The 25,790-nt window shown below is 32.9% G+C and overlaps 1 protein-coding gene across 1 annotated transcript in view; it reads left to right on the top strand.

The window, feature by feature from the left end:
- Positions 1–508: 508 nt before the first annotated feature.
- The window catches only part of LOC148284217 (uncharacterized), a 40,309-nt gene continuing 15,027 nt past the window's right edge, over positions 509–25,790 (top strand). Inside the window, exons 1-6 of the mRNA XM_088242459.1 lie at positions 509–689; positions 14,476–14,589; positions 19,082–19,165; positions 20,401–20,508; positions 22,425–22,522; positions 24,578–24,644. Coding sequence (XP_088098585.1) covers positions 660–689; positions 14,476–14,589; positions 19,082–19,165; positions 20,401–20,508; positions 22,425–22,522; positions 24,578–24,644 — 501 coding nt within the window. The 5' untranslated portion in view covers positions 509–659. The remainder of the gene's footprint in view (positions 690–14,475; positions 14,590–19,081; positions 19,166–20,400; positions 20,509–22,424; positions 22,523–24,577; positions 24,645–25,790) is intronic.

Raw genomic sequence — 25,790 nt, 5'->3', positions numbered from 1 at the left:
ACAGTCAAGATATGCTTTATTCACTTTACAAAATGTCGTTCCCTATGTACCACAGGATGCGAATAAGGGTTTGATGATGTATTCAAAAGGTCCGTTTTTTTAATTATTTATTCTAGTATTAGCTTTTGTTTGCTGACGCCACAGCTTATTTCTGCTCCAGAATTGGATGCCGGTTATATCAAGGATAGTAATATGAAACTACGAAGTATAAATAAAAGATCGAAAGTTGTTAAGGTCTCTTATTGAAATGTGTTGACCTTTTTTACTCATGATGCCTTATACTTAAAATAAACCACAGCGAATGCAGTACCTCAAATGATACTAGTTTTAAATGGTTCTAAAAATATGTACCGTAGGAGGAAAGGGCTAAAAATTTTTTTAATTTCCTTTTCGATTCATGGATCTCAAATAATAAAGAACTTAATCGACCCTACTTAGCGACAGTTGTCACATCTTTAAAGTTCCATGCATACTCGAACACGCAACACCATAGAAAAATAAAAAGAACAGATCTAAGCAAATTTCTGACGGCCTGTGACGGCCGTCCATTTCTGTTTTCTGTCTATTGTATTTCGGGGTGATCGTATCGAACAGTTCGCGCTTGTGAAAATAAAAGTAACTCATTTTATTGTCGACAATTCCGAAGGTTCGATGCAGCCATGACTTATTCAGGACGAAATAAATTCGAGGTACGCACTGCTAATGTTTTTCTCCGTTTATTTAGACTTAAAAGAATCCTATTTCATTCTGATTGGAAACAGCTGATTTGTGTAGCCGGTGGAGAGGTCGCCTTTGTTATGTTTTTTGATTCGTTATTTTTAGATTTTGCACGCCCGCAGCGCTCGAAAATATTATGCAAATGCAACGGTTATTATATTTTCTTGGTCTTAAGTGTATTTGAATTGATTTAAAGTTGCTTTTCGGCGTTTGCAATGCAATTTTCGTTGCCCAATGAGGCGTAATACGAAGGGCTTTGTACCGTATCATAACTGTACGCGTTCACTGTTGTCAAAAGTCATAACAAATTATTTTGATAAACATTACTATATCCTAATATTTTGATTGTGATGTTTTTTTTAACAAACAATTAAAATTTTGCTGTCGTAATTATATTTTATTGAGAATTGTTGATTATGATGTTTTTTCCTTAGATATCCTTTGTCTTGAATGTGGTATGTTAGTAAAATACGTCATTTAAAATTAATAATCGGACGCGTAAAATTTCATGTTTCCTAGAGTTTATAACTATATTTCAACAAAGACGAAAAACCATTTTTAAAATTGATTTATTATACTAGGTGGGTATATGAAAAAATATATACGAAAATAATTGAAAAAAATTGAATTCACATTGTTCACATGTCACTCAAATGTTTTATTTGTTTTTTTTTTATTAAGTATATTCATATAGCACACAATATTATAATATTCTTCTTATTCTTTTTTTTGATATTTTTAACCCTTCAATGCCCAATTTTCTAATTCTATCCAAAAACATACTTTACTGCATGTTTTTAATGCAAATTCTGGGGGAATTTTTTTTTTTTTTTAAAGTTTTTTTTTCAGTTTTAATTACATATTTTAGTTCATGTAGACAATATGCTACATCGAATATTAAAAGGTTAAAAAATACAAGAATGTAAGGAAAACAAAAAATAACCATTCTTATGAACATCTTTTTATATAATAATGAAAGTTGCAGAAACAATTATTACTTCAAATCGTAAAAAAAAAACAAAGAAATCACTCTTTGAATTTTGGTTAAATTACACTTTTGACAGAATACGTTCACTAAATTTTTGTTTCAAATTTAATAAAAAAACTTTACCCTGGTGGTGATTTTTTAAAACAAATTATAATGGCTAGTATATATACAGTATAATAAACTAGTCGCCAAGCGATAAACATGTTTGAAATCACACTTATACACTGATTATTGGTATGTAGCAATCGTCTACATTGGGCATTGTTGGGTTAATCTAGCCAGTTTTTTTATGCTAGTAATTTATATATATAAGTTACATCTAATATTACACTATCTACAACATATTTTCAACTTTATTCCATTACATACAGGTTTATTGGGTGAGGTCAGAAGAGTTCTGATATATTGGAGAGGTTTGAAAGGAATCTTGGATAACAATCGTTCATTGGGCATCCAAAATAAAGTGGTGTGTATTTTTCTCTTCAAGCTGACATTCGCACATGGGAGAATCCCGGACGTGGATTCTGAACACGTCAGAATGATCGCAGCAGTGTCCAATATAGAGGCTGTCTGAATTTGTTCAGAATCACTTCGGAGAACCAAGATTTTCCTGTAATCTACTCAATATTCTTGCCACGTACAAAGTTTCTCTTCCTTCATCATAACGATATCACCTTGTGGCAGAAAATTGCCATAGGCAGGATCTCGGAATGAACCGCCTCCTTTGCTAACGCGTCTGCATTTTCTTGAGAAAGGGAGGGAATTTCAGCTGTGGACTTTTGTAGGAACTTCTCCAAATTTGTATAGCGATTAAAATGACAATTGCCAAACTCTAATGTCAATAGTGATGGGAAATTACTGATCACTGATCATGTACCGATCAAATCGATTTTATCAGTTTTTTCATGCAAACATGAAACTCTGTTTCCGAAAATTGATATAAAAACGTAAAAACAAGCCTGCTATAGTGTGTTTCAGGCAATTATTCACCAAAAAATAAGACATTTATACTTTTTTTATGAACATCAAATGAATTATTTTTTATTCAATCAATTTACATTGATCAATTTGTTCCATCTCTAACGTTTTTGCAAAATGATGTTACCTCGTAAGAACGTCGTTGTGGTGACAAAACACTGTGGCGGGCGCTGTGATGCTGCGGGTGGTACTGGGATTCTCTGCTATAGTCTCCATTGTGGGAGAAGGGTCCTGCGAACAAAAAAGTCATCAAGGTAACTTAACAGTGAAGCACTGCAGACTGAATCGGTTTAAAACACATGAAATAAAGTCATGGGGACATTCGACTAAAACTAATATTTAAAATGACCCAGGGTCTACAGTACTCTATAGTTACGAGAATTGTACCAGCAGAGATTTACGAACAAAGAAGTGATATTGTTTTCCTGTACAAAACACTTAAAACTCTCCTATTCGAGGATTACTGTGGCTTTGCATCATTTTAGACCAGTTTTATTATTTATTTATTTTTTGTTTGTTTTTCTACAATATACATAAGAGGTAAAACAGAGTATAAAAAAAATAAACGATAATTACATAGCAATGAAATACATATTAATAGTAAAAATAGTAAACAAAAAATCCCACAAAGCATGGCCTGTTCGTGGGTATACAAGAAAATGTTAATGAATTTTTGCTCCTATAATAAACAGACAGTTATAATATTTTTGTGTAACATAAGAAAGAGAAAACAAAATATTCTGTAGAAGATTATATGGTATTTTTTTTTGTAATTTAAATTGAAAATAAAAAATAACATAAACTTTTTTTTTATTATTAAAGGGCAAAAAAAAATAATAGAAAAAAAGAGTTCATATCTTTAGTTTGAATCCAGGAGAGTGCGTGTTTTTTAAAAGAAGGAAAATTTTGAAAGTTTGGGATCCATGAAATATTATCAGTAAAAAAATAATTAAAAATTTTTGGGCCTATAAAATATGCATGTCTCTGTGCTAGCCTCGTTTTCTTCTTTCTTTTCTTCTTTCTTTTCTTCTTTTGCACATCCGCTCCTAAGTGGAGCATGTGGACATCACCAGTTGCCTCCAGGAGACCCTATCGCCAGCCATCACTCTCGCTTCTTCCCATGTCAATCCAGCGCCCCTTAATTCCGCCGAATAAAGTCTAAAGATCGTCATTGACGGCCTTCCAGGACGGCGTGATCCCGCAGGTTTGAAGAAGAGGCAACTAGGGTTTAGGTTCTCCTGAGGCATGCGCAGCACGTGTCCAAGCCAGGTCCACCGCCGCATCCCCAAGACGCTCGTTATAGGAGGCTGCTGCGTCCGTTCTCGGACTTCAATGTTAGTTATAAAATCGAACCACCTTATACCTAATATTCTTCTTAAGCACTTACTCTCAAAACTCAGAAGTTTGGTGTTCTGAGCTTTGTTAAGATGCTAAGATTCGCACCCATATAGGAGAACTGGCATTATACAAGAGTTAAATAATCGGCATTTCGTTTTGACCGAGTAAAGACTAGAGTTCCAGACAACACGCATTATGTTAATAGTCTCGTTTTACAATGTGGTACTCGTATTTCTAACACACGATTCCTTCTTTGACTTGATCTATTTGAATTACTCATAAATAAATTTTGGTTCTTAAATATATATTTTAAACATTGAAAACAATATTTGGTTCCCCATAGTAGTTGCATAATACAGCATATTTTATTTTTGACATAGCTATTATTTTTACCTGAGAGTATTTATCTAATCCAAAGCACTCGTCCGGGGCCAAGTTGTTTTCACACACGGAACTGTGTAAAAATATTATAATAGCAAATTATCTCGTAAATATTGATGGCGCAATACAAAAAAGTGCACGCGTTTGTACGGTGTCATTCAACCGGTCTCACCTTGACTCCGCACCCAAGGTCATCGTGCCTCTGTTTATCGGACAAAATCACCTCGCGGAGCGACGTTGTACCGATGGCATGACTAAAAATTAGGTAATCTCAAATTTGCCCAACGAGGGATGTGGAAGTCTAGACGGGCTGTGGTCCCGGGGTAGTGTCGCGGGCTCCGGATCGGCAGGTCCGAGGTTCGAATCCCGCTACACCACAACTTGTGTCCCATTTATGGGCTCTAATTTGAAAATAAAAATAACCAAAATCTGCTCACACGCAACGCAATATTTGCGAAAATTGAGATGCAGTTAGTAAGGAAATAACTTGTCTATTTGCTATGCGAATGCAGTTTTACGTGCATATTTATAGTAAACAAACAGATACAGGGTGTTCATTAAACCCTGTCACATCCGAAACCACGATGATCAGTATGAGTAAGAAGACATATTGGCACATTAAAATATTTTTTTAGAACAAATAAAATTTAAAAAAATAAAATATCAAAAAAGCAAATGGTTGCTTACTTCTGCAGGGGACAAACGAGGAGGGGGGGTCTGACACACTGTCAACCGCACGGCCGCGCCCCCCTCGCTTCTCCCCTGCAGAAGTAAGCAACCATTTGTTTATATTATATATTTTTTAATTTTCTTCGTTCTAAATATTTGTTTAAATATGCTAAAATGTCTTCTTGCCTATACTGATCATCGTGGTTTCGGATGTGACAGGGTTTTAAGAACAACCTGTATAGTGTATAAACTCGGAACCAATAACAGATTTCCACAAAGCATACAGAGTTAGTAAAGAAAATATATTTTATACATATAAAATTTTTATTTTTATGTACTCGTACTCAATAATCAAAGTTTTTTTTTTTAAAGAACAGTTAGTTATTGTAAATTGAGTGGGATTAGGACAAGGATGCTTGAAGAGAGGATAAGGAGGGGAAGGGAGATGTACATATTTATTATTATAATGTCTACTAAGTTACATAATGCATTTGTAACTTAGTAGACAAGTGATGTTTGTCTAGTCTATGTCTTTAAATTTTGTATTGTACACTGAAAAAGTCATGCGAAAAAAACATTTTTAACATACGATGTTTTACTTATTGGTACATGAAACAGGTGGTACCGTCTACAAATCCTGGCTGGCACATGTATTGTTATTAAACTAAGTAGTTCTGTACAGTCAACTATTCCTGTCATAATTTTGTGAAGCAGTAGTCGGTCCGCACACACTCTGCGGTATTTTAGAGAAGTGATTCCATGGTAGGTGGAGGCAGTGAGAGTTGATACATAAGAAATACCGGTTTTGTATTTTAGGTACTTTATAAATTTGTTTAGAATATTTTCTATTCTTGTTATATATATGGCATACTGGGGATTCCATATCTGAGATGCGTATTCCAATTGGCTTGTAACAGACGTATAATATAATGAAATTAGGGCCTTATTATTTAGGTATTTACTCAGTGAATTCAATTCATTTATTAAAAACAATACATACATTACAAACTAAAATTTAAGACGTACATATATTATACAAATATAAAAAATACATAAAGATACTCTTGTCATAATCGTGGGAGAATCCTGCTCCGGAAAACCCCTTCGGATACATGGAACAGATCAACAGCCATAGCGATGTTGTTCAGCATAGCGGTAGCCCTTCCAACGGCAGGGTGCTCCTGTATATCGGAATATGAAACAATCTATGCTGACGCTGTCTTAGGTAATTATCAGGAAAATACAAACCAATGCTCATCATAATCTGAGAATTATCGACCATACCGCGCAGCAATCGATAAAAATGTGTAGTCAAATACACATCCCTTCTAGTCTCTAAACCGTTGTAGCCGAGCATACCTTGGAGAAACTCGGCCGGGTAGAGCCGAGGATAATACCCGCACTCTCTCGTGTTGAGATATCTCAGAAACTTCTTTTGGATTTTCTCTATCATGAGAGAGTACTTCAGTTCATGTGGCTCCCAAATCATCGAGCCACTCTCGAGTCTTCTTCACACCAAGGAGTGGTAAAGAGTTCTCAGTACGCGGGTGAAAACCAAATGCCGCGTATACAGCGCCTGCATAACACCTGTTCTCCTCTACGGATGCGAATCGTGTCACCTCACTAGAGCCCAAAACAGCGAAATTCTGTGTTTTGAGAATAGGTGTCTCAGAAGAATCTTGGGTGTGCGTGCGGTGATTTGACTTTGTGAGGAACTAAGTAATAAGAGAACGGACTCCGGATGCCTTCTGAGAGCCTTAACACGCTTGCCTACTTTACAAGACATCGGGTTCTCGGCGTCCTGGACGTCCGCCGCTGACTGCTCGTCGGAAGTTTATGTCAGAATTACGGGACGTGAACCTGACTTGAGAAGATGAACAGAAGCTGGCAGCCGACGGAGATGCGCTGAGGCTCTTTGTGGACACCATATGCTCCAACTAGGGAGCGGACATGGAATGATAATGTAACATATGTATCTAGCACAAGAAAGTTAATTAAGAATGGTCTCAAAATTTTGTTAAATATAATATAATAAAATAGCAAATATTTACATTTTTTAAATATCCAAAACTTTTTTGATTGTTACATGCCGCCTCGGCCTCATTCAATCTGCCCCGCGGGTCTTAATGAATAGGCCCTCTTGGCGTTATTAAATCGGCCCTTCGGGTCTCAGGTATACTAATACAGATACTGTGTGTCCCGGGCTCAAGTGACCGGCCGTTTACATATGAAAAAAAAAATATCTACAAAAACCTTTAAAAGGGGGTCTATCTCTTATAAGTAAGTTATCTTGAGGTGATTTTCACAAAAATGGCCCTATATAAATTATCCAACTATATATATATAAGTAAGAAATTTTTAGATTTTAGTGAATCGTGGTAATTAAATTAATCTCATTTAATTGTTATTACATGTTTTAACCATTAAAAGCAAAAACAACCAAAAAGTAACATAAATTTTTGGAAAAAAGAAATATGGATGCAAAAATTTTAATAAAAAATTACATAACTTCGATATAAATAAGAATTTCAAACATGTCGCGTTTTTCTAGTGACTTTATTGATTTTGAAAATACAATTAATTATTTTAAATCCATTTCATATATTTTCATCGGTATTCGTAGTACGTGATATTTCCATATTGCCTATTTTTCCGATTTAAATCTCTCATTTTTTGCACGTGTAATAACACAGCACCGCAACGCGCGGATGTTTTTGACACAGTAAAAGAAAGGTTAAACTGAGTAATTATGTACAGTCAACTAATCCTGCCATAATTTTGTGTAGCAGTAGTTGGTCCGCACACTCTGCGGTTATTCAATTATTGCGTTATTAAATTTATAAAATTATTATAATGGACACGTGCTATTGTGATGCGAGTAAATTCAGTTTTGGCCACCATTTGTGTTTGCAATATGGTCATGAGGGGGAATGGCCATGTCCGTGAAAGGCCCACCATTATAATGAGGAAGTTTTAAAAATATTTTTTATTTGTTAAAGGACTATTAAATTATTAAATTAAATTATTAAACTATTAAATTTGACCACATAACCGAGTATCGCACGCAACTACACTGGCTCAGTATCAGGCGTACTTTCACCGCGCGCATTTGTGATGTCGCCGCGTAATGTTGCACGATGGGAAAAATATTATCATAACATAAATGTAAAGTTTAAAAAAGCAATCTGTTAATTTCTCTAAAATTTCATTGTGCACGCGGAAATAATGATTGACACAACAGAGTAGATAAGTAAAGGGTCATTAAATAAGAGTTATTGAATTAATGAACTTCGAACTTAAAATATAAAACAAATGTTATTTTACATAAAATGGATATTTTTATATCATGTTAAATAATATTTGATGTTTTAAAGATAATGTCGGTCAAATGTCTACGACAGAGTTTTTTAATCCGAGGTCCAATTTTTATTAGTTCTCTCATTAGATGGGCAAAGTAGTGTAAAAAATGTTACTACCCTAGCAACACTAATGCAATCTCCGTTTTGTTTTCTTCAACAATCTGACAGATGGAAAAGTAATTTAATTTTTAAAGAATGTATTTGCTACATATCCATTCATTTGCTAATTACGCATGAAATGTGATCCCATCCTGTTTTTTTAAGATCCCAGCAGTATTTTTACACTTTAAAAGGACACAACGCGGCATAGTTGAATACAAATCAGGAGTTGCGTACTGAGCGACGTCTTCAAAGAAACTAATGGATCAAAACGTAAAACTACGCATTTATGAGTAGTTGAGTCACCTTCTGTTTGGTGTGCGTATGCGGTTTCTGGACTGTTCTTAATTCTATGCCTAAAGATTGCAGAATATTTGTATTCGTTATATCTTTAATCTTCGCAAATTTGACCACATAACTGAGTATCGCACGCAACTACACTGGCTCAGTATCAGGCGTAGAAGAAACATTCACATTCTATCACTTCTTCACAATATTTTAAATAATCCCACTTCGCCTGTTTATCTGAGAGAGCTCTTCCAACATCTTTCACAACACGGACTATCTCTTCGTTCTAGTAACGAGAGAACCCTTTTAATACCCTGTCATCGCTCTAATTTTCTTGCCTCCCCTTTCACAGTAGTAGCCGCTCGATTGTGGAATAATCTACCCACTAATGTTAAAGACGCCTTCTTCATTTACATTTAAGTCAAGATTGAAATGTCACTATCTAAATATTTGAATTGTTCCTCTATCCTTCTTCTTTCCTTTCCATCCCCTCTCCTCTCTTCATAGTATAGTGTTAATTTTGTTTTATATATTTTTATTTTTGTCAATCATTGCTTTTAATGTTTGTATGAAATTGTAAGATTCAATATGTCCATGTATTTATAATTTTCTCAAACTGAACGGTTTGGGTAGGTAGGAAGATTGCCTTAAGGCAATATGCCCGCCCTTATATGTATATTTATTGTATATGCATATAAAGTGTCAAATAAATAAATTAAACCAAGCCTAAATTTAAAAAATAATAATTTACGTGTCGTATTGTCAGCGCCATGATTTTTTAAAGTTTTGTAATTTTGGATACGTATTCTAATCGGAAGTTCAAATTTATCTTCAATTTTATCTACAAAGTAAAAATAAGTTTTCTGTTTGAAAAATAGAATATTTTTCCATTTTTTTTTCTAAACATGTTCAATGAGGAATTCCAGCCCAACCCGGAATTAATTTTTTTTAATGTTTTCGTGTACACGTGAATATTTAAAAATTTTGGAGTAGCATGAAATATCTCAAAAACGCACTCAATTTTTTTTTTAAATGTTAAAAATAGTATTCATTTTAAAATCGCAAATAATGACGTCACTCCTTATATCTACGTGTAGTATTTCCGGTTTCCGCTTTAAAGCCCCCGCACCTTGTAAGGAATGTTTTGACCATAGAAAAAAAAGAGTATAGAAATTCGGCAAATAATACTTTGTTGACATTTCAACCAGAGATTATGTCAACTTTCTAGGTTTTTCTAAATAGAAACGTTCGTAAAAACAACCATAACATAGAAATGAGCAAATTACGATCAACTAAATGAAGTAATCAAAGCAATATTCAATAGATTCTTGTCAGTTTTGTCATTGGCTGGAGAAATACAACTTACCGCGGTCAGTGAAAGTAAGAACGCCAACCGTTTTATGACGTCACTACTGAAAAGTGACACACTGATTACAGTCATTTGGCGCGGTATTTGATAAATGTAACTTTAAAAAATCATTTTTGTAAATAACGCATAAAAATATATATAAATATATTTTTGCATAGTTAAATAGTACGCTAATAGAAAGAAAAAAAAATAGAAAACAGTGGAATTCCTCATTATAGGTAACCGATGAAGATATTTTAAATTTTCATACAAATATACACATTTTCGTACATAAATATCTTATGATGTTCTAAAGTAACGATTAACGAATTATTTGCAACAGCTACTTATGCTAACGATCTGGTGTTAACTCATTTTATGGTCATAATATACCGACTTTTTATATCTTTTGTATGCTGACATACATACATGTTATAAATATATATAGGTATATTTTTCTTTTTATATCCATGTTTTAATATTGTTTTTTTTATTTTAAGTTTGATTTATTTTAACAAATAAGTAACATACATAGTTGTATTTTTACTCCCGCAAAGCCGAAGCTTGTCTGCGGGTTACATTATATGTATTTTTTAATTTATAAAAGATAAGTACATAGTTTAATAATAAATTAAGATTATAATATATTGTGCACACTTAAGTTTCACTTCCTGTTTTTAATAAGTTTTTGACAATTTTAAAAAATGTTTTTACATTTTTTCCTCACGGTTTTTAACAGGTATTAAATTAAATAGTTTTGGTACTACACTCCCCATAGTTCTATCTTCATAGTAGTTCTTCTGTCGTGGCACCGTCACCGTTTATTTTTTGTATATCTTACTAACTCATTATATTGTTATATTCTAAAAGGCACTTGTGCCGTATAATAAATAAATAAATAAAAATACCGTCTCGATACGTTCCGATGAAGATAGCGTTTTTAATCGCAGCCTCCGTTACTCCGCGCGGGACGTCTCAAGTTCTCTTCCGCTTCTTCTCGGTCAGTTCTGCCGATTGGTCCGTCGACGGTTAGTGAACCGGAAATCTTCCACAGCTCTCTTATCGTTGGTTGATTCATATGAACTAGTGACGTTCAAAGTAGTTCGTTTTTATTAAAATACGTATATATTTTTTTGTACATTTTCAAGAAACTTTGCCGCACAATTTAATGCTCTAATTTTTACCACGCGCAAGAAAGCATTTTTTGTATCCAATTTCCCGTAGGGCTGAAGTTCCTCATTACGCTTTTGACAAAATATGTGCAACTGACTTTTTGTTTAAAATTTTATCGAAAATTTTACCCTGGTGGCGACTTTTAAAAATAAATTATAATGGAAACTTTTTGAACAAGTGTAAAAACTGCATTAAATTTTATTTTTTTAGTAACTCGTTTATTGACACAAAAAAAAATAGCTTTTTGTACGTATTCGTCCTTTGTCACTTTTCTGCCTCGGGCTACCCCCGTGCGGCGCCCCGCGACCGGCCTCACCCCCGCCCCTAGCCTAGCGGTGAACGCGCCCGCTCGCATTAGTAAAGCCCGTCGCGACGTCCCGCCGTTCAACGACCGCCCGGTGCTGCCGAAACTGTGGTGCGCGCTATTAACTGCTTTCGCAATTCTTACCTGTTATTCTCAGTTTCGATTGATCTAGAACCGCGTTGTGGTCCGGGGTGGTGTCGCTGGCTCACGGATTGCGTTCGGATTCCACTCTGCCACAAATTGACGCCACGCCCATTTAATGATTCCAATTTCAAATTGCCCCAAAATATTGATAATAAAGTAAATCATTAAAAGGAAAAAAAGTGTTTTAAAAAGGAGGTGATTTGAACTAAAATTGAGCTATGTTTGATTATGTCCAAATGCTTGCAAACTGGCTGGATTTCCTTTGTTGTTGTTCATATTTAAATTTATTTCAACAGAGAGGGAAAACATTTTTGTGAATGGAATATGGAAGTCTAGGCATTTACAGGGCTTATGACCTGTCATTGGCTGGTTTAAGTGGCCACTTTACACACTGTGTAACATTCACCATTCTGCCCATGTAGGTGATTTGGTTCAGCCGGATGAATCTCACCCACGTGATAAAGGTTTCAGCTCTTACTTCACAAAAGTCAACAGATGGAAGAGTTGAGGAAATGTGGATGTTCAAACATGGGCAGAATGGTGAATGTTACGTTAAGCCCTGTAAATTCCATATTATAACTTACATATTTTCTTCTCAAAAATGTTTTCCCTCTCTGTTGAAATAAATTGAAAATTGAGCTATTTAAATCCTCACAAATAACAAAAAAAAAACATTCTTTTATTTTAGTGGTTTTACGTGTTAGCAAAGATAAGTTGTGATTTTTGAATATCCTCGCATTTTGTTTTGTAGTGATTTTCGTAATAAAAATTCCCGTAATTTTGTAATGCAAACTCGTGGGAATTGGGAAAAATAGTCTTGATCGGCTATTGAAAATTCGTTGGAGTTTTTGCAAAATCGTCATAATTCTGTAATGAAAATTAATTGGAATTGTGACAAATCCTTCTGATTTTGTAATGAGAATTCGTCGGAAGGACATAATTTTACAACGAAAATTCGTTAGCATTTCAGAAAAATTACATAAGTTCGTAATGAAAATTTGTAAAAAGTACTAATTTCGTAACGAAAATTTGTCATAAATTCGTAATAAAAATTAGTAGGAAGGACGTAATTTTGTAACGAAGATGAGTTGGAATTGTGAAAAATTGTCATAATATCGTAATGGAAATTTGTAAGCAGGACGTAATTTTGTAACAGATATTCGTAGGATGGACGTAATTTTTTAACGAAAATGAGTTGGAATTTTGAAAATAGTCAGAATTTCGTAATGAAAGTTCGTAGAAATTACGTAATTTTGTAACGAAAATTCACTGGAATTGTAATAAATCGCCATAATTTCCTAATGAAAAATCTATAACGAAAATTCGTTAGAATTGACTACAATTTATTAAAAACGCCATAATTTCGTAATGAAAATTCGTAGGTGGGACGTAATTTTGTAACAAAAATTCTTTAGAATTGTGAAAAATCGTCATAATTTTCTAATGAAAAATCGTAGGAAGGGCGTAATTTTGTAAAGAATGAAAATTCGTAGAAATTACGTAATTTTATAACGAACATTCGTTGGAATTGCAATAAATCGCCATAATTTCGTAATGAAAATTTGTAAGAGGGGCGTAATTTTGTAACGAAAATTCTTTAGAATTGTGAAAAATCGTCATAATTTCCTAATGAAAAATCGTAGGAAGGTCGTAACTTCGTAACGAATAAAAATTCGTAGAAATTACGTAATTTTGCAACAAAAATTCGTTCGTAATTGTAAAAAAACGTCATAATTTTGAAAATTGACGTTATTTTTGCTATGAAAACTTGTTGCATTTATTATAAGTCGTAGTTTAGCTATTTATTCAACAAGTTTATCGGAGTTGTTTTGAAAAACGAAGGTAATTTTGCAATTTAAAAATTAATAATAATGGTAAAAATGTACTTGATTGTATGGGTATGTTTTTTGTAGTAATGTAAACTGGCAATTTTTCGTTGTAAAAACTTGCCCGGTTTTCGAACCGAATCTGAAAATCGTACCTTTTAATCAGAAAATATAACAAAAAATACCGTTTTTCAAATGCAGTTATTCAATAAAACCGTTTTTTTTCAATATTTCTTGAAATTAGAGATTTTCACTCTGTTTGAGAATCTCTGATTTAAGGTGCACAGCCTGCTTGTTTGAACTCCCCACCCCCACCCCTCTCCCTGTCTGATCACAGGCCAGACTGGTAATTTAATACATTGTCAAATAAAAATAAGAACCTAAATAAAGGGCTAAAGTTTAAAATCTATTTTTTTGCATTATATACGATATTAGCGGACCCGACCGACGTTGTCCTGCCCGAACGTTGGCTTGACTGCCATTAGTTTGGAAAAAGACTTTTCATTGATTAGTAGGTATTTTATCTAATTTAAACAGTATTGGCATGAAATTAGGTTTCATTAAAAAACTTCTTTTTTTCCTCAATTAAGAAGTTTTCTAGCAAGAGTTATACCATTTTGGAATTCAAACTAAGCGCACCATGGCTTAAAGTCACTTGCCAGAATAGCGTCATACTTTTTTTTTCAATACAGTTGGTTGAAGTTGGGCGATGTAATTATTCTTATTTATTTATTTGACGGACTTGTGCAGTCCATTCTAACGATGGTAAAAACAATTTCTTATACAGGCACTAATAAAATAAAACACAACTAAATAAAATTGAAATAATGACTTAATTAAGCAATTTTTTCTCTTGATTTCAGCTGTCCAAGTTTCTAGGTGACGATGACTGCCTTATAAATAAGAAGTTGCCCAAAGAGCTGTTGCTGCGAATTCTCTCCTATCTCGATGTCATTTCCCTCTGCAGGTGTTCTCAGGTAAAATTCTGGCTTCATTCTTCTTGCCCACCATTCTGCCAGATATTTCACATCATCATCATACCCTGTCTGTGTCCAGTGGTGAACAGGCGGATGTAAACTGCTGGCGAATGGTGATTTTATTTACAGGGAAGCTATAAAAAAATATCATATATTTATACCTACATAGAAGGTACATAATATAATGTAAGTAATATATACTATAAATTGATATTTTTCTGTGGTTCTGTGTGATACAACAGCTCTCATCCATGAAATCAACTCAAACTATGTAACTTCATAATATACTATATTATAAAGATATATTATCCATTACTTTAATATATAATTCGTTAAAAAATAAATAAAAAAATACCACTATAAATTCAGTCGATATTAGGTATTCAATTGAAATGTCAACTGGCCGCATTGTTCTAGTAATTAATAGTGCTTAAAACGGCCGCGTGGAGCGCTATATGTCGTGCAATATGACGCATGAAAGTAATTATGGTCTCATGTCAAAAGTACCATCTCAAAGAAAAATAGTCCTTAAGGAAAAATGTTTGAAATACTGTTTTCCAAATGAAGAATCTTGAAATAATTTGTGTAATCTGCAAGTTTAATCTAGGAGAAAAAACCCGCACTGGGGTTAAGACATTCAAAATATAGTACACTTATTTGTATGAAAAAAAAAAAAGTTGGAATAATTGGCTAGTTTCTTGGCTCACCGCAGGCGCTGGGCGCGCTTTATTAAAATTTATATTTGTATTATGATAAATATACAAACGGTGGAAATGATTTAAAATAAATGTTAATTATTTATTTGTTTTTCTGTAAATAAATTTACAATAAAACATTATTATGGTGAGTCAAACATAATGGTAAGCTGCGCATAATCGCTTCTATACACGGTTCGCCCCTGACTGCTCTGTGTGTTAAATATTAGGAAAATGTCAATGCGGCTCCACTGTGGAATCATCTTCTGTCCACTATCAAAGATGTCACTACAGTATCTCTGTTTAAATCGCGTCTGAAGAAACATCTCCTTTCTCTTCCTTATCTTCTTCTTTCTGTGCCATATCAGGTCTCCCCGACGTCGACGATCACTCTACAGTAGGCATTCCGGTCCTGCGCCAACTGGAACAGCGCCTCGACCCCGCGCACTCCCGTCCATTCGCGGATGTTTCTCAGCCAGGACATCTGTCGCCTTCCAACTCCACGCTTTCCCTCGATCTTCCCCATCATGATTAGCTGTAGAAGCGCATATTTGCTTCCGCACATGATATGGCCCAGATATGCGAGTTTTTCCTGTTTTATTGAGGACAGTAGTTCTTTTTCAGCGCTGGCTCATCTCAACATCTCCACGTTGGTCACTAATCTGTCCACGGAATTCTCAGCATTCTCCGGTGAAGCCACATTTTAAAAGCCTCTAATCAGTTCATGGAGTTCACCTTGAGAGTCCATGTTTCAACCCTGTAGAGCAGTATTGACCACTCGTAGCACTTGACCATTCTCTGTCTCAGTTTTAAATTAAGACTATCACTGCAGAAGAATGATTTCATGCCAGTGAATGCTGATCGTGCTATCTCCATTCTGCATCTAATTTCCCTATCCGGATCCAGATAAGTGATTTGACTGCCGAGGTATTAAAAGTTAGTCACTCTCTCGATTGTTTGACCTTTTATTCGCAATACAGCATTATTGTGAGGGTTTCGGCTAAAAACCATCATCTTTGTTTTGGCCACATTGATGTATACCAGCTTCGTCAATTTTACTAAGAAGTTCCCGAAGGACACATGCGTTGTCAGCCAGGATAACGGTATCATCAGCATATCTGATGTTGTTGATAATTTCGCCGTTAGTTCTTATTCCCTTGCTGACATCAGAGAGAGCATTCTTAAATATCTTGTCCGAGTATAAGTTAAAAAGTAAGGGCGATAATATGCAGCCTTGTCTCACTCCACGCTTAATTGCAATATCTCTCATTATTTTGTTTATTTTATTTATTTATTTTATTTCATTGGAAAGCCAAGAGACGTTTATAAATTTATAAGATACAATTATACCATAAATACAAATCATAAAGTCCAATTAGAGGCTTCAACATAATATTGTTATTGTAAATGTTGTCACTTAAAAATTATACATAACATAAAATAACTAATCATACAAAACTTATAATATTACCAGAAATGTAAATGTAATACTATTATTCAAAATATATCTACTTTTGAATATTGGTCATACAGAGTTGCACATTACAATATATAATACAACTATAGTTGATCATACAGTGTACATTTATAATGTGCCTACATACAGAACTGCACATAACCCGCATAATATAGGCTGTGGATTCAAGGCGCAACATCATAACTTAAATCATTTTTGGAAATTTCATTTTTAAAGGAAGTTAAAGATATGTTGTTAATATCAATACAATTGAATTTCTGATTACACATATTGCAGGTTCTATTTACAAATGAATTTTGAAAAGATTTAGTGGAACATTTAGCAATTTTAATAAGAGATTGGTTTCTGGTCTGCGTTACTGGGACTCTAAAATTAATAAGTGATAGAATCTTAGGGCAATCTATCATGTTATTTATTTATTTATTTTATTTTATTTGGGAAATCAACAGTTCTACATACATATTTTTAGTAAACAAACAGATATAGTGTATAAACTCAGAACTAATAACAGATTTCCACATAGTATACATTATTCAAAGTTTTATACATAAAAATGGCGTCAGCCATGTTCCTTCGAGTTTGGAGTTTAGGTATGTTTGTAGATTCACTTGTGACCTAACCTTATCACAGTTGTCTGCTGCCAGTGAAGATTCTTCCTTATAGCAAGGATAAATATTTTATTTTATTATTAAAATCCAGCATAGTTATACAAATTTAACTTTCCTAATCCAAAGTGAAAATGTCAATTTGAAGATTACAAAAAGTACAATTTCATAATTCAAAAAAATAAAAGAGATATATCAAGTCTTGTATCGTATGTCGACTAGTGTGACATCACTATGCCTGTTGGAAGGGCTATCTCTATGTTGAACAATATTACTTTGGACATTGACATTTTGCACGTCTCTGAAGGAGTTTTTTGTTACAAGATTCTCTTACTTTTTTAACATATTATTCTCTGGATATTATTTTTTTTTATTTATTTTCTTTTATTTAGGAAATATACAGTATAGTTACATAGTTTTATATTTTATACAGTTAGACTTAACTCTAATGGACCAGTGAAGTTTCCATATTATAAAGTAATTATATGTAAGGTTATTAATTAAAGTACAAAAAAGAGAAGGAAAATAAACATAAATAGAAGTTGTTTAAAGATTAAAATTAAAGTAAAAAAATGAAGAAAATTTGTAAAAGTAATTAAAATAAAGAATGAAAAACATGCTCAGATGTAATAATAAAATAATATAATAAAAAAATTTAATAAAAAAACATAAAAACTTATAATTAGAAATCAAAACACTGATTTGAGTCTACTGAACACTTTATTTATTTTTACAAATATGAACATTCGTCATTCGACATTCGTTTGAAAATGCCCCAATAAGGCGAAACAATTGTCACGAAGTTTTTATTTTTATATGTATATATTTGTAAAAATAAAATAAAGTGTTCAGTAGACTCAAATCAGTGTTTGATTTCTAATTATAAGTTTAAATATGGAGTTCTACAAAATAAACACCAAATCAATCAATCAAGAAAAACATAAATATACATATACATATTTTAAGGGATTCAAAGAAACGATGAGAAGAATCTTTAAATAAGTAAATAAATTTAAGTCAATTTAAAAACATCTTCAAAATTAATGACACATAGTAAGAGCAGCAATATATTGATTTTATATACATATACAAAATAAGTAATTAAAAGTAGTTTAAAATATAAAAACATGTCAATGCAGCAGAGAAAAAAGAAAGAATAACAGGTATAGCAAGTAATATTTAAATTTTGAAAAAGCAATATAAGGAGAAGATTTTAAACCAAAGTTAGTTGATAAAATTTCAGTAAAGCTGTAAATTTCAGTAATTATGTATACTTGTGTTTTTTTTTATAATATACCTAATTTTATCTTTTTTTAATTTTTTTTATTTAATAGCATAATTATATATTTTTACAATTTAAAAAAAATTTCACTTGTTATATTTTTTACTAAAACTAAAATCCCACCAAGCCACTTTTTGTAGCTTGTTGGTGAAGATTATATTTATACTGACTTAATCATATTATTTACATTTATAAAAATAATGAATAACAGATAAAAATTAACAGCCGGAAAGATCAGAATAAACATGTTTATACAAATAATAATATATACATTTATTTTTTAAATATAAGATTATTTTAATTATTTCTTTATGTATGATTAAGGATATTCCATTTTGTAATGTATATATATATGAATACCCAATATAATAAATTGCAATGAACTTTCACTGACAAACTTGGATGTTTAAATAATATTGATTTTCTTTTACAGGTCTCCAAACTATGGAACGTCCTGGCGTTGGACGGCTCCAATTGGCAACGGATAAATCTATTTAACTTTCAAAGAGATGTAGAGGTAAAAACTGCATACACTCAAAACTTTGAGGTGTTGTTATTAAACATTCCTAGAAATGAACTATTTTATTTATTTTTATTTCATTTGGGAAATCAACAGTTCTACATACATATTTTTAGTAAACAAACAGATATAGTGTATAAACTCAGAACTAATAACAGATTTCCACTTAGTATACAAAGTTAGTAAAGAAAATATATTACATATCAAATAAATACATACAATTTATACATATAAAAATGTTATTTTCATGCACTCAATAATCAACGATTTTTTAAATATTTATTTTAAGAAAATTAAGTTTCTGTAAATTGGGCGGGATTAGGACAAAAATGCTTAAAGAGAGGATAAGGAGGGGAGGGGAGATGTACATATTTATTATTATAATGTCTACTAAGTTACATAATACATTTTTAGTGTAAATTTTAAATCTGACAGAGTGATGTTTGTGTAATCTGTATTTTTAAATTTTGTATTGTACATTGAAAAAGTCCTACGAAAAAAAGCATTTTTAACATACAATTTTTTACTTATTGGTACATGAAACAGGTAGTACCGTCTACAAATCCTGGCTGGCACATGTATTGTTATTAAACCAAGCAGCTCTGTACAGTCAACCGTTCCTGTCATAATTTTGTAAAGCAGTAGTCGGTCCGCACACACTCTGCGGTATTGTAGAGAAATGATTCCATGGTAGGTGGAGGCAGTGAGAGTAGATACATAAGAAATACCGGTTTTGTATTTAAGGTACTTTATAAATTTGTTTTGAATATTTTCTATTCTACTTATATATATGGCATACTGGGGATTCCATATCTGAGAGGCGTATTCCAAATGGCTTCTGACAAATGTATAAAGACAATGTTTGAGTATGTCCAAATGCTTGCAGACTGGCTGGATTTTCTCATGTTGTTCATATTTAAATTTGCTGGAACAGAGAGGGAAAACACTTTTGAGAAGGGAATATGGGAGTCTAGGCATTTACAGGGCCTATGACCTGTCATTGGCTGGTGTAAGTGGCCACACACATGCGAATGCAATATTTAAACCAAGCACATATAGAGAATCAAATAACGCCATACGTGAACATGGAAGCAACTAGCCACAGACAGAATAGTGAAGATCATAAGCTCTATAAATGACTTATATTTTCAGCAGTATTGCAAGTGTTGTTAATAAATTAATTATATTTATTTACTCTGAAATGTAATTAATTATGTCTCTTTTTTTCTCAGGGAAAACTCGTAGAAAACATTTCCTTGCGTTGTGGCGGCTTCCTACGGGAGTTGTCCTTACGCGGGTGCGAGTTTATAGGAGATGGATCTATCAGAGTATTAGCACAAGTATGTATGCCTTTTGTCTTTATAAAAAAAAGAAGAAAAAAATGGGGAAAAAAAATATTATCTTCAAGGGCCCGTTTTATTAACATCCGCAAATGAACTTGATATCATTATTTAGTATGCAGGCCGATTATAGCATTTTTTTTTTAATAATTAAAAAAATATTGTGTTCTTACGATTTACACAAATATTTCATTTTGAGCGTCATTTTCAACAAGTTGTAAATAACTCACTATTAGGAAATGGGAATCATGTTGGGTTAGAGTGGGATTCGAACCACGGACCTTTGGGCTGTGAGTCTGAGACCCTAGCCACGGAACCGCAACCCAATTCAAATTTATAAACGTAACATGCCAGAGTCAGGTCAATTAAAAAAAAAAAAAAATATTTAGGAAACATGCAGTACAATTACATAATTTTATAGTATACAAAATTAGACTAATCTCTAATGGACCAGTGAAGTGTCCATGTTGTATTACAAGCTAAGGTTATCAATTAACAATTTGAGTACAATAATATTTTAAGAGAAAAAAACATAACTTGTAAATTTAATTTTAATTTAAATCAAAGTAAAAAAGTTATTTTAAAAGTATCTAGTCAGTATTTATGTAAGTGGAAATAATATTGAAAATAAAAAAACTTACAAAAAATAAGAATTTTAATAAATAAGAATAAAAAAGCATGCTCATATGCAAAAACCACATTTTCAAAATGGAAAAATGTATATTTATTTTAAGGAATTTAAAAAAGAACAGATGAGAAGCAGCAATTAAAAAATTAACTTAGTAATAATGTTTTTTTTTTTTTTTTTGCACCACAACAGGCCAGGAGGCCCAATCACAGTTGTGAATTACATTACAGAACAACCAGGCTTGAGAAAAATCACATTTTTAATTTTTGTGTTCTCACCGGCAATCGAACCCGGAACCTTCCGTGCGTGAGTCAAGCGTCTTGACCACTAAACCACGGAGGCCGCCGTTACACCAGTGTGCATGTAATCGATCATCGCGACACATTTTCGACAGCTCGTGCTTTACACTAGGTTCTTGTGTGTTTTATTTGTTAATTGGAGACAAAAACTGAAAGTAATTAAATCAAGTTTTTAATTTGAATTTAATTGAGCAATTAACTTTGCTGCACGTGTTTAAGTAAGTTTTTAATGCGATTCCAATTCGCAATAAAATCTGGCACTCATTAATCCGGATAATTGGAGTTTTACTGTACTAACAATTATACGCTAAAACAATACTCACTTATAGATTCAAACACTACTCTTACTCAAATGAAAGACATAACCCCCACAATACATCACATACAAATAATATAATCACTAGATCCTCAACACATAAACAACTTAAACAAATACAAACTAATACCACTTTCAGACGAAGGGATTTTGAGTATTATTCAATTAAAATCTATAACCTACTTCCACTATCTATTAAAGCAATTAGTAATGAGAAAATGTTTAAAAAGGCTATAAAAAAATGGATAGTGGAGCTAGGTAGAAGTAAAATGGATTGTCTCATTCGCCCATACCAATGCTGAATCAACTGCTCCACAACTGTATGGCTTATGTTAGGTTTTTGTTGTTTTCATTGTGTGTTTTGTAATATAAATAATATAGATGTATATAAATACCTTGTTTTTAAAACTGTCTGAATATTTGTTAATTATGTTTGTTTTTTAAGTGAGTCTTCTTTGTTTATTCTCAAATGTAATAAAAAAAAAAAAAATTGTTAAGTGTCCTCGGCACGGGAAACCCCAGTGAGGTCACATTATTTTTATTATTAATTTATAATTTGTAAGCGAAAAATATGAATAAATATAAAAAAATAAAATATGTACTTAAAAATACATCATATGATAAAGGAAACAATACTATTATAAATAAGTTTTTTTATATTTTTTTCTTCCAGTCATGTCCAAATGTGGAGGACCTTAACTTGAACAAATGTAAAAAGTTGACAGACCTCACCTGCCAATCTCTCTCAAGACACTGTGCGAAATTACAAAGGTAATATTTTATTAATTATTTATTTAGTTATTTATTTATTAGTGGACATTGTCCATTAATACAATTTATAGGGTTTTCATATTACAATAAAAGAATAGTTAAAAACATTTTTTAAAAAAAGGAAAGAAGCATTGACAAACGTGAGGGACATCGAGACAAGATCTGGACTATTTATTTAGTGCTCGTTTAAATCGTTGTTTAAGATGTTGTTCATGAAAAAAGTATACATGTCTCATTTTTTGATGAACAATTATGTTAAACACATTATAATAGTATTATGTATCTTTTTTGGGTAATACCGTGTATGTTGGATTTGATCCGACGTTTCGGCTACCATTGCAGGAGCCATCTTCAGGGAAAACTGTGTGTTTTATAAAGAAATGTATGTGTTTATGTACTAGTAATTTGTACCGTGTCACAGTCAGCAGTAGGCACATTTCTAGTTTTGTAGGAAATAATAATTAATAATTATGTTTATGTACTAGTAATTTGTACTGTGTCGCAGCCGGCAGTAGGCACATATCTATTCGTTTTTGTCATATGTAGTGCTGGGAACCATGTTGAATTTAATTTAAGCCCGTCGTCATTGTTTATGTTATCTGGATGTCTGTGTATTTCAATTGCCTCTTTTATTATTCGTGCACTATAATTACTGGGTTTATGTAGAATTTTTGGTTCAAAAGCGAAAAAATGTCCTGTGTCTATAAAGTGTTCCGCTATTGCGGATTTGTCTGGATGCCCAAGTTTAACTACATATGACAAAAACGAATAGATATGTGCCTACTGCCGGCTGCGACACAGTACAAATTACTAGTACATAAACATAATTATTAATTATTATTTCCTACAAAACTAGAAATGTGCCTACTGCTGACTGTGACACGGTACAAATTACTAGTACATAAACACATACATTTCTTTATAAAACACACAGTTTTCCCTGAAGATGGCTCCTGCAATGGTAGCCGAAACGTCGGATCAAATCCAACATACACGGTATTACCCAAAAAAGATACATAATATTGATAATAGTGACCGTGAAAACCTTCGCACCTACATTATAATAGGCTTGTTTTTTCGTTTCAATATTCGGAAACAGAGTTTCGTGATTGCATGAAATAACTGATAAAATCGATTTGATCAGTGATCAGTAATCAGTAATTTCCCATCACTAATGAAATTAGTTTGACAGCTGTTATTCTAATCGAGCTATATTTTAAGGACTATAGTCTGTGTATACGCGGTATTGGTGAGTGACAAAGATGATTGGTTTGAGAAGGGTGACAATAATATAGACTATTTTGTATAGTTCTACGTGTTGGTATATTAATATTTATTACCAGGAGCTCTTATTTATCAATTATTTTTTTTTTTTTTTAATATTTTTTTTTTTGCACCACAACAGGCCAGGAGGCCTAATTACAGTGGTGAATTACATCACAGAGCACCCAGGCTTGAGAAAAATCACATTTTATTTTTTGTGTTCTCATCGGGAATCGAACCCGGAACCTTCCATGTGTGAGTCAAGCGTCTTAACCACTATGTATATATACGCCCAATGGGCATTCTCAACTAAAATTGACAAATGGATGAGTTGAAGAAATATGGACGTTCAAACATAGGCAAAATGGTGAATGCTACACAGTGTGTAAAGTGGGCACTTAAACCAGCCATTGACTGGTCATAAGCCCTGTACATGCCTAGACTTCCATATTTCCTTCTTTAAGGTATTCTCCATCCCTGTTGTAATTTGTTAATCTTCATGACTCCGGAGGGGGTGAAATCCAGTCTTTGGTCTGCAAACATTTGGCCAAACTCAAACACTGTAATTACTCATACGTTCTTTTGGTCTTATTACCCATAATTAAATAATTTATTTATAATGTAACATTGAAACAAAAAGCGCAAATTTACTCATTAAGTTTATGCCTTGTGTATTTTATTAACACTTTTTTAATTTTTTCGTTGGTCACTATGGCATAGTACCCCCTCGTGTTTTGTTCATACTTAGCAATAACAATGTCGTGTTTTTACAAAATCTCTTTTACATTCTAGAATAAATTTGGACTCCTGCCCTAGTATAACGGATATATCACTAAAGGCTCTTTCCGACGGATGTCCAGTAAGTATATTTTCCATATCCAAATTTATTTAATTTATTTTATTTTATTTGGGATTTTTACTAACTAACTAACTAACTAACCATCACGCCATTTCCCCGGAGGGGTAGGCAGAGAGGATAGAACGCCACACCACTCTGTCCTGGCACACTTCCTTTGCTTCCTTCACATTCATACATCTTCTCATGCACGCACGTCGATTATTCCGACTTTTCACATGACCACTTTCAAGAATTTGTTGTACTTGATCATGCCATGTCTTTCTCGGCCTTCCTCGACTTCTACAACCAGACACATTCGCATCATAAATCTTTTTAGCCGTTCTTTCATCCGCTCATTCATTCGCTCCACATGACCGAACCATCGCAAAAGACCTTTCTTAATTTTGTCGATAATGCTTAACTCAGCCTTGCATTCTGCTCTAATTTCGACATTAGGGCACCTATCATACATTGTTTTTCCGCACATTCGCCTGAGGGATCGCATTTCAACAGCATTCTTTTTTACATACTTTTTTACTTTCGGATTTTTACAGCTATTACATAAACAAAATAAGTAGAAAAATCTTAACAATACTAAAGCCAATTAAAAAAATCCACTGTAAATATAATGACACATAATATATAAGAAAAGAAGTTTAGTAATTGTATTTGTGTGACGTTTGTATTCATGTGTATGTGAATGTGTGTATGCGTGAATGAATGAGGGAGAGGATACATGTGCGTGTGGGAACGAATGAGGGAGAGGGTGCGTGTGTGTGGGTGTGGGTGCGTAAGTATAAAAAAATAATTGTTTAAAACTTGTAATTGTATTAAAAATGGTACAATAAAGAGCTTAGTAAAAAGTTAGAAACCTTTTTGTTAAATGACGAAATGATATAAATTGTATTTTTTTTTAACACAAATTTATGCAGAATGAATCAAAATTGATAATGTTTTTCCATAATTAAAGTGTGAGTAAGCATAATTTCACCATAAGTTCCTTCTTTGGCACCTTTCAAAAAACACCTAAAACCATAGAATTAAGAATAGTCCAGAAACCGCATACGCACATCAAACAGAAGGCGACTCAACTACTCATAAATTAGTAGGTTTACATTTTGACCCATTAGTTTCTTTGTAGACGTCGCTCAGTACGCAACTCCTGAT

This window comes from Micrasema longulum, unplaced genomic scaffold, assembly GCF_059751315.1.
Source record: "Micrasema longulum isolate JH-2025_06_02 unplaced genomic scaffold, ASM5975131v1 h1tg000140l, whole genome shotgun sequence".
NCBI classification, from domain to species: domain Eukaryota; kingdom Metazoa; phylum Arthropoda; class Insecta; order Trichoptera; family Brachycentridae; genus Micrasema; species Micrasema longulum.
Note: the sequence above shows the minus strand (reverse complement) of the source record. Positions and strands in the feature narration are given on the sequence as shown.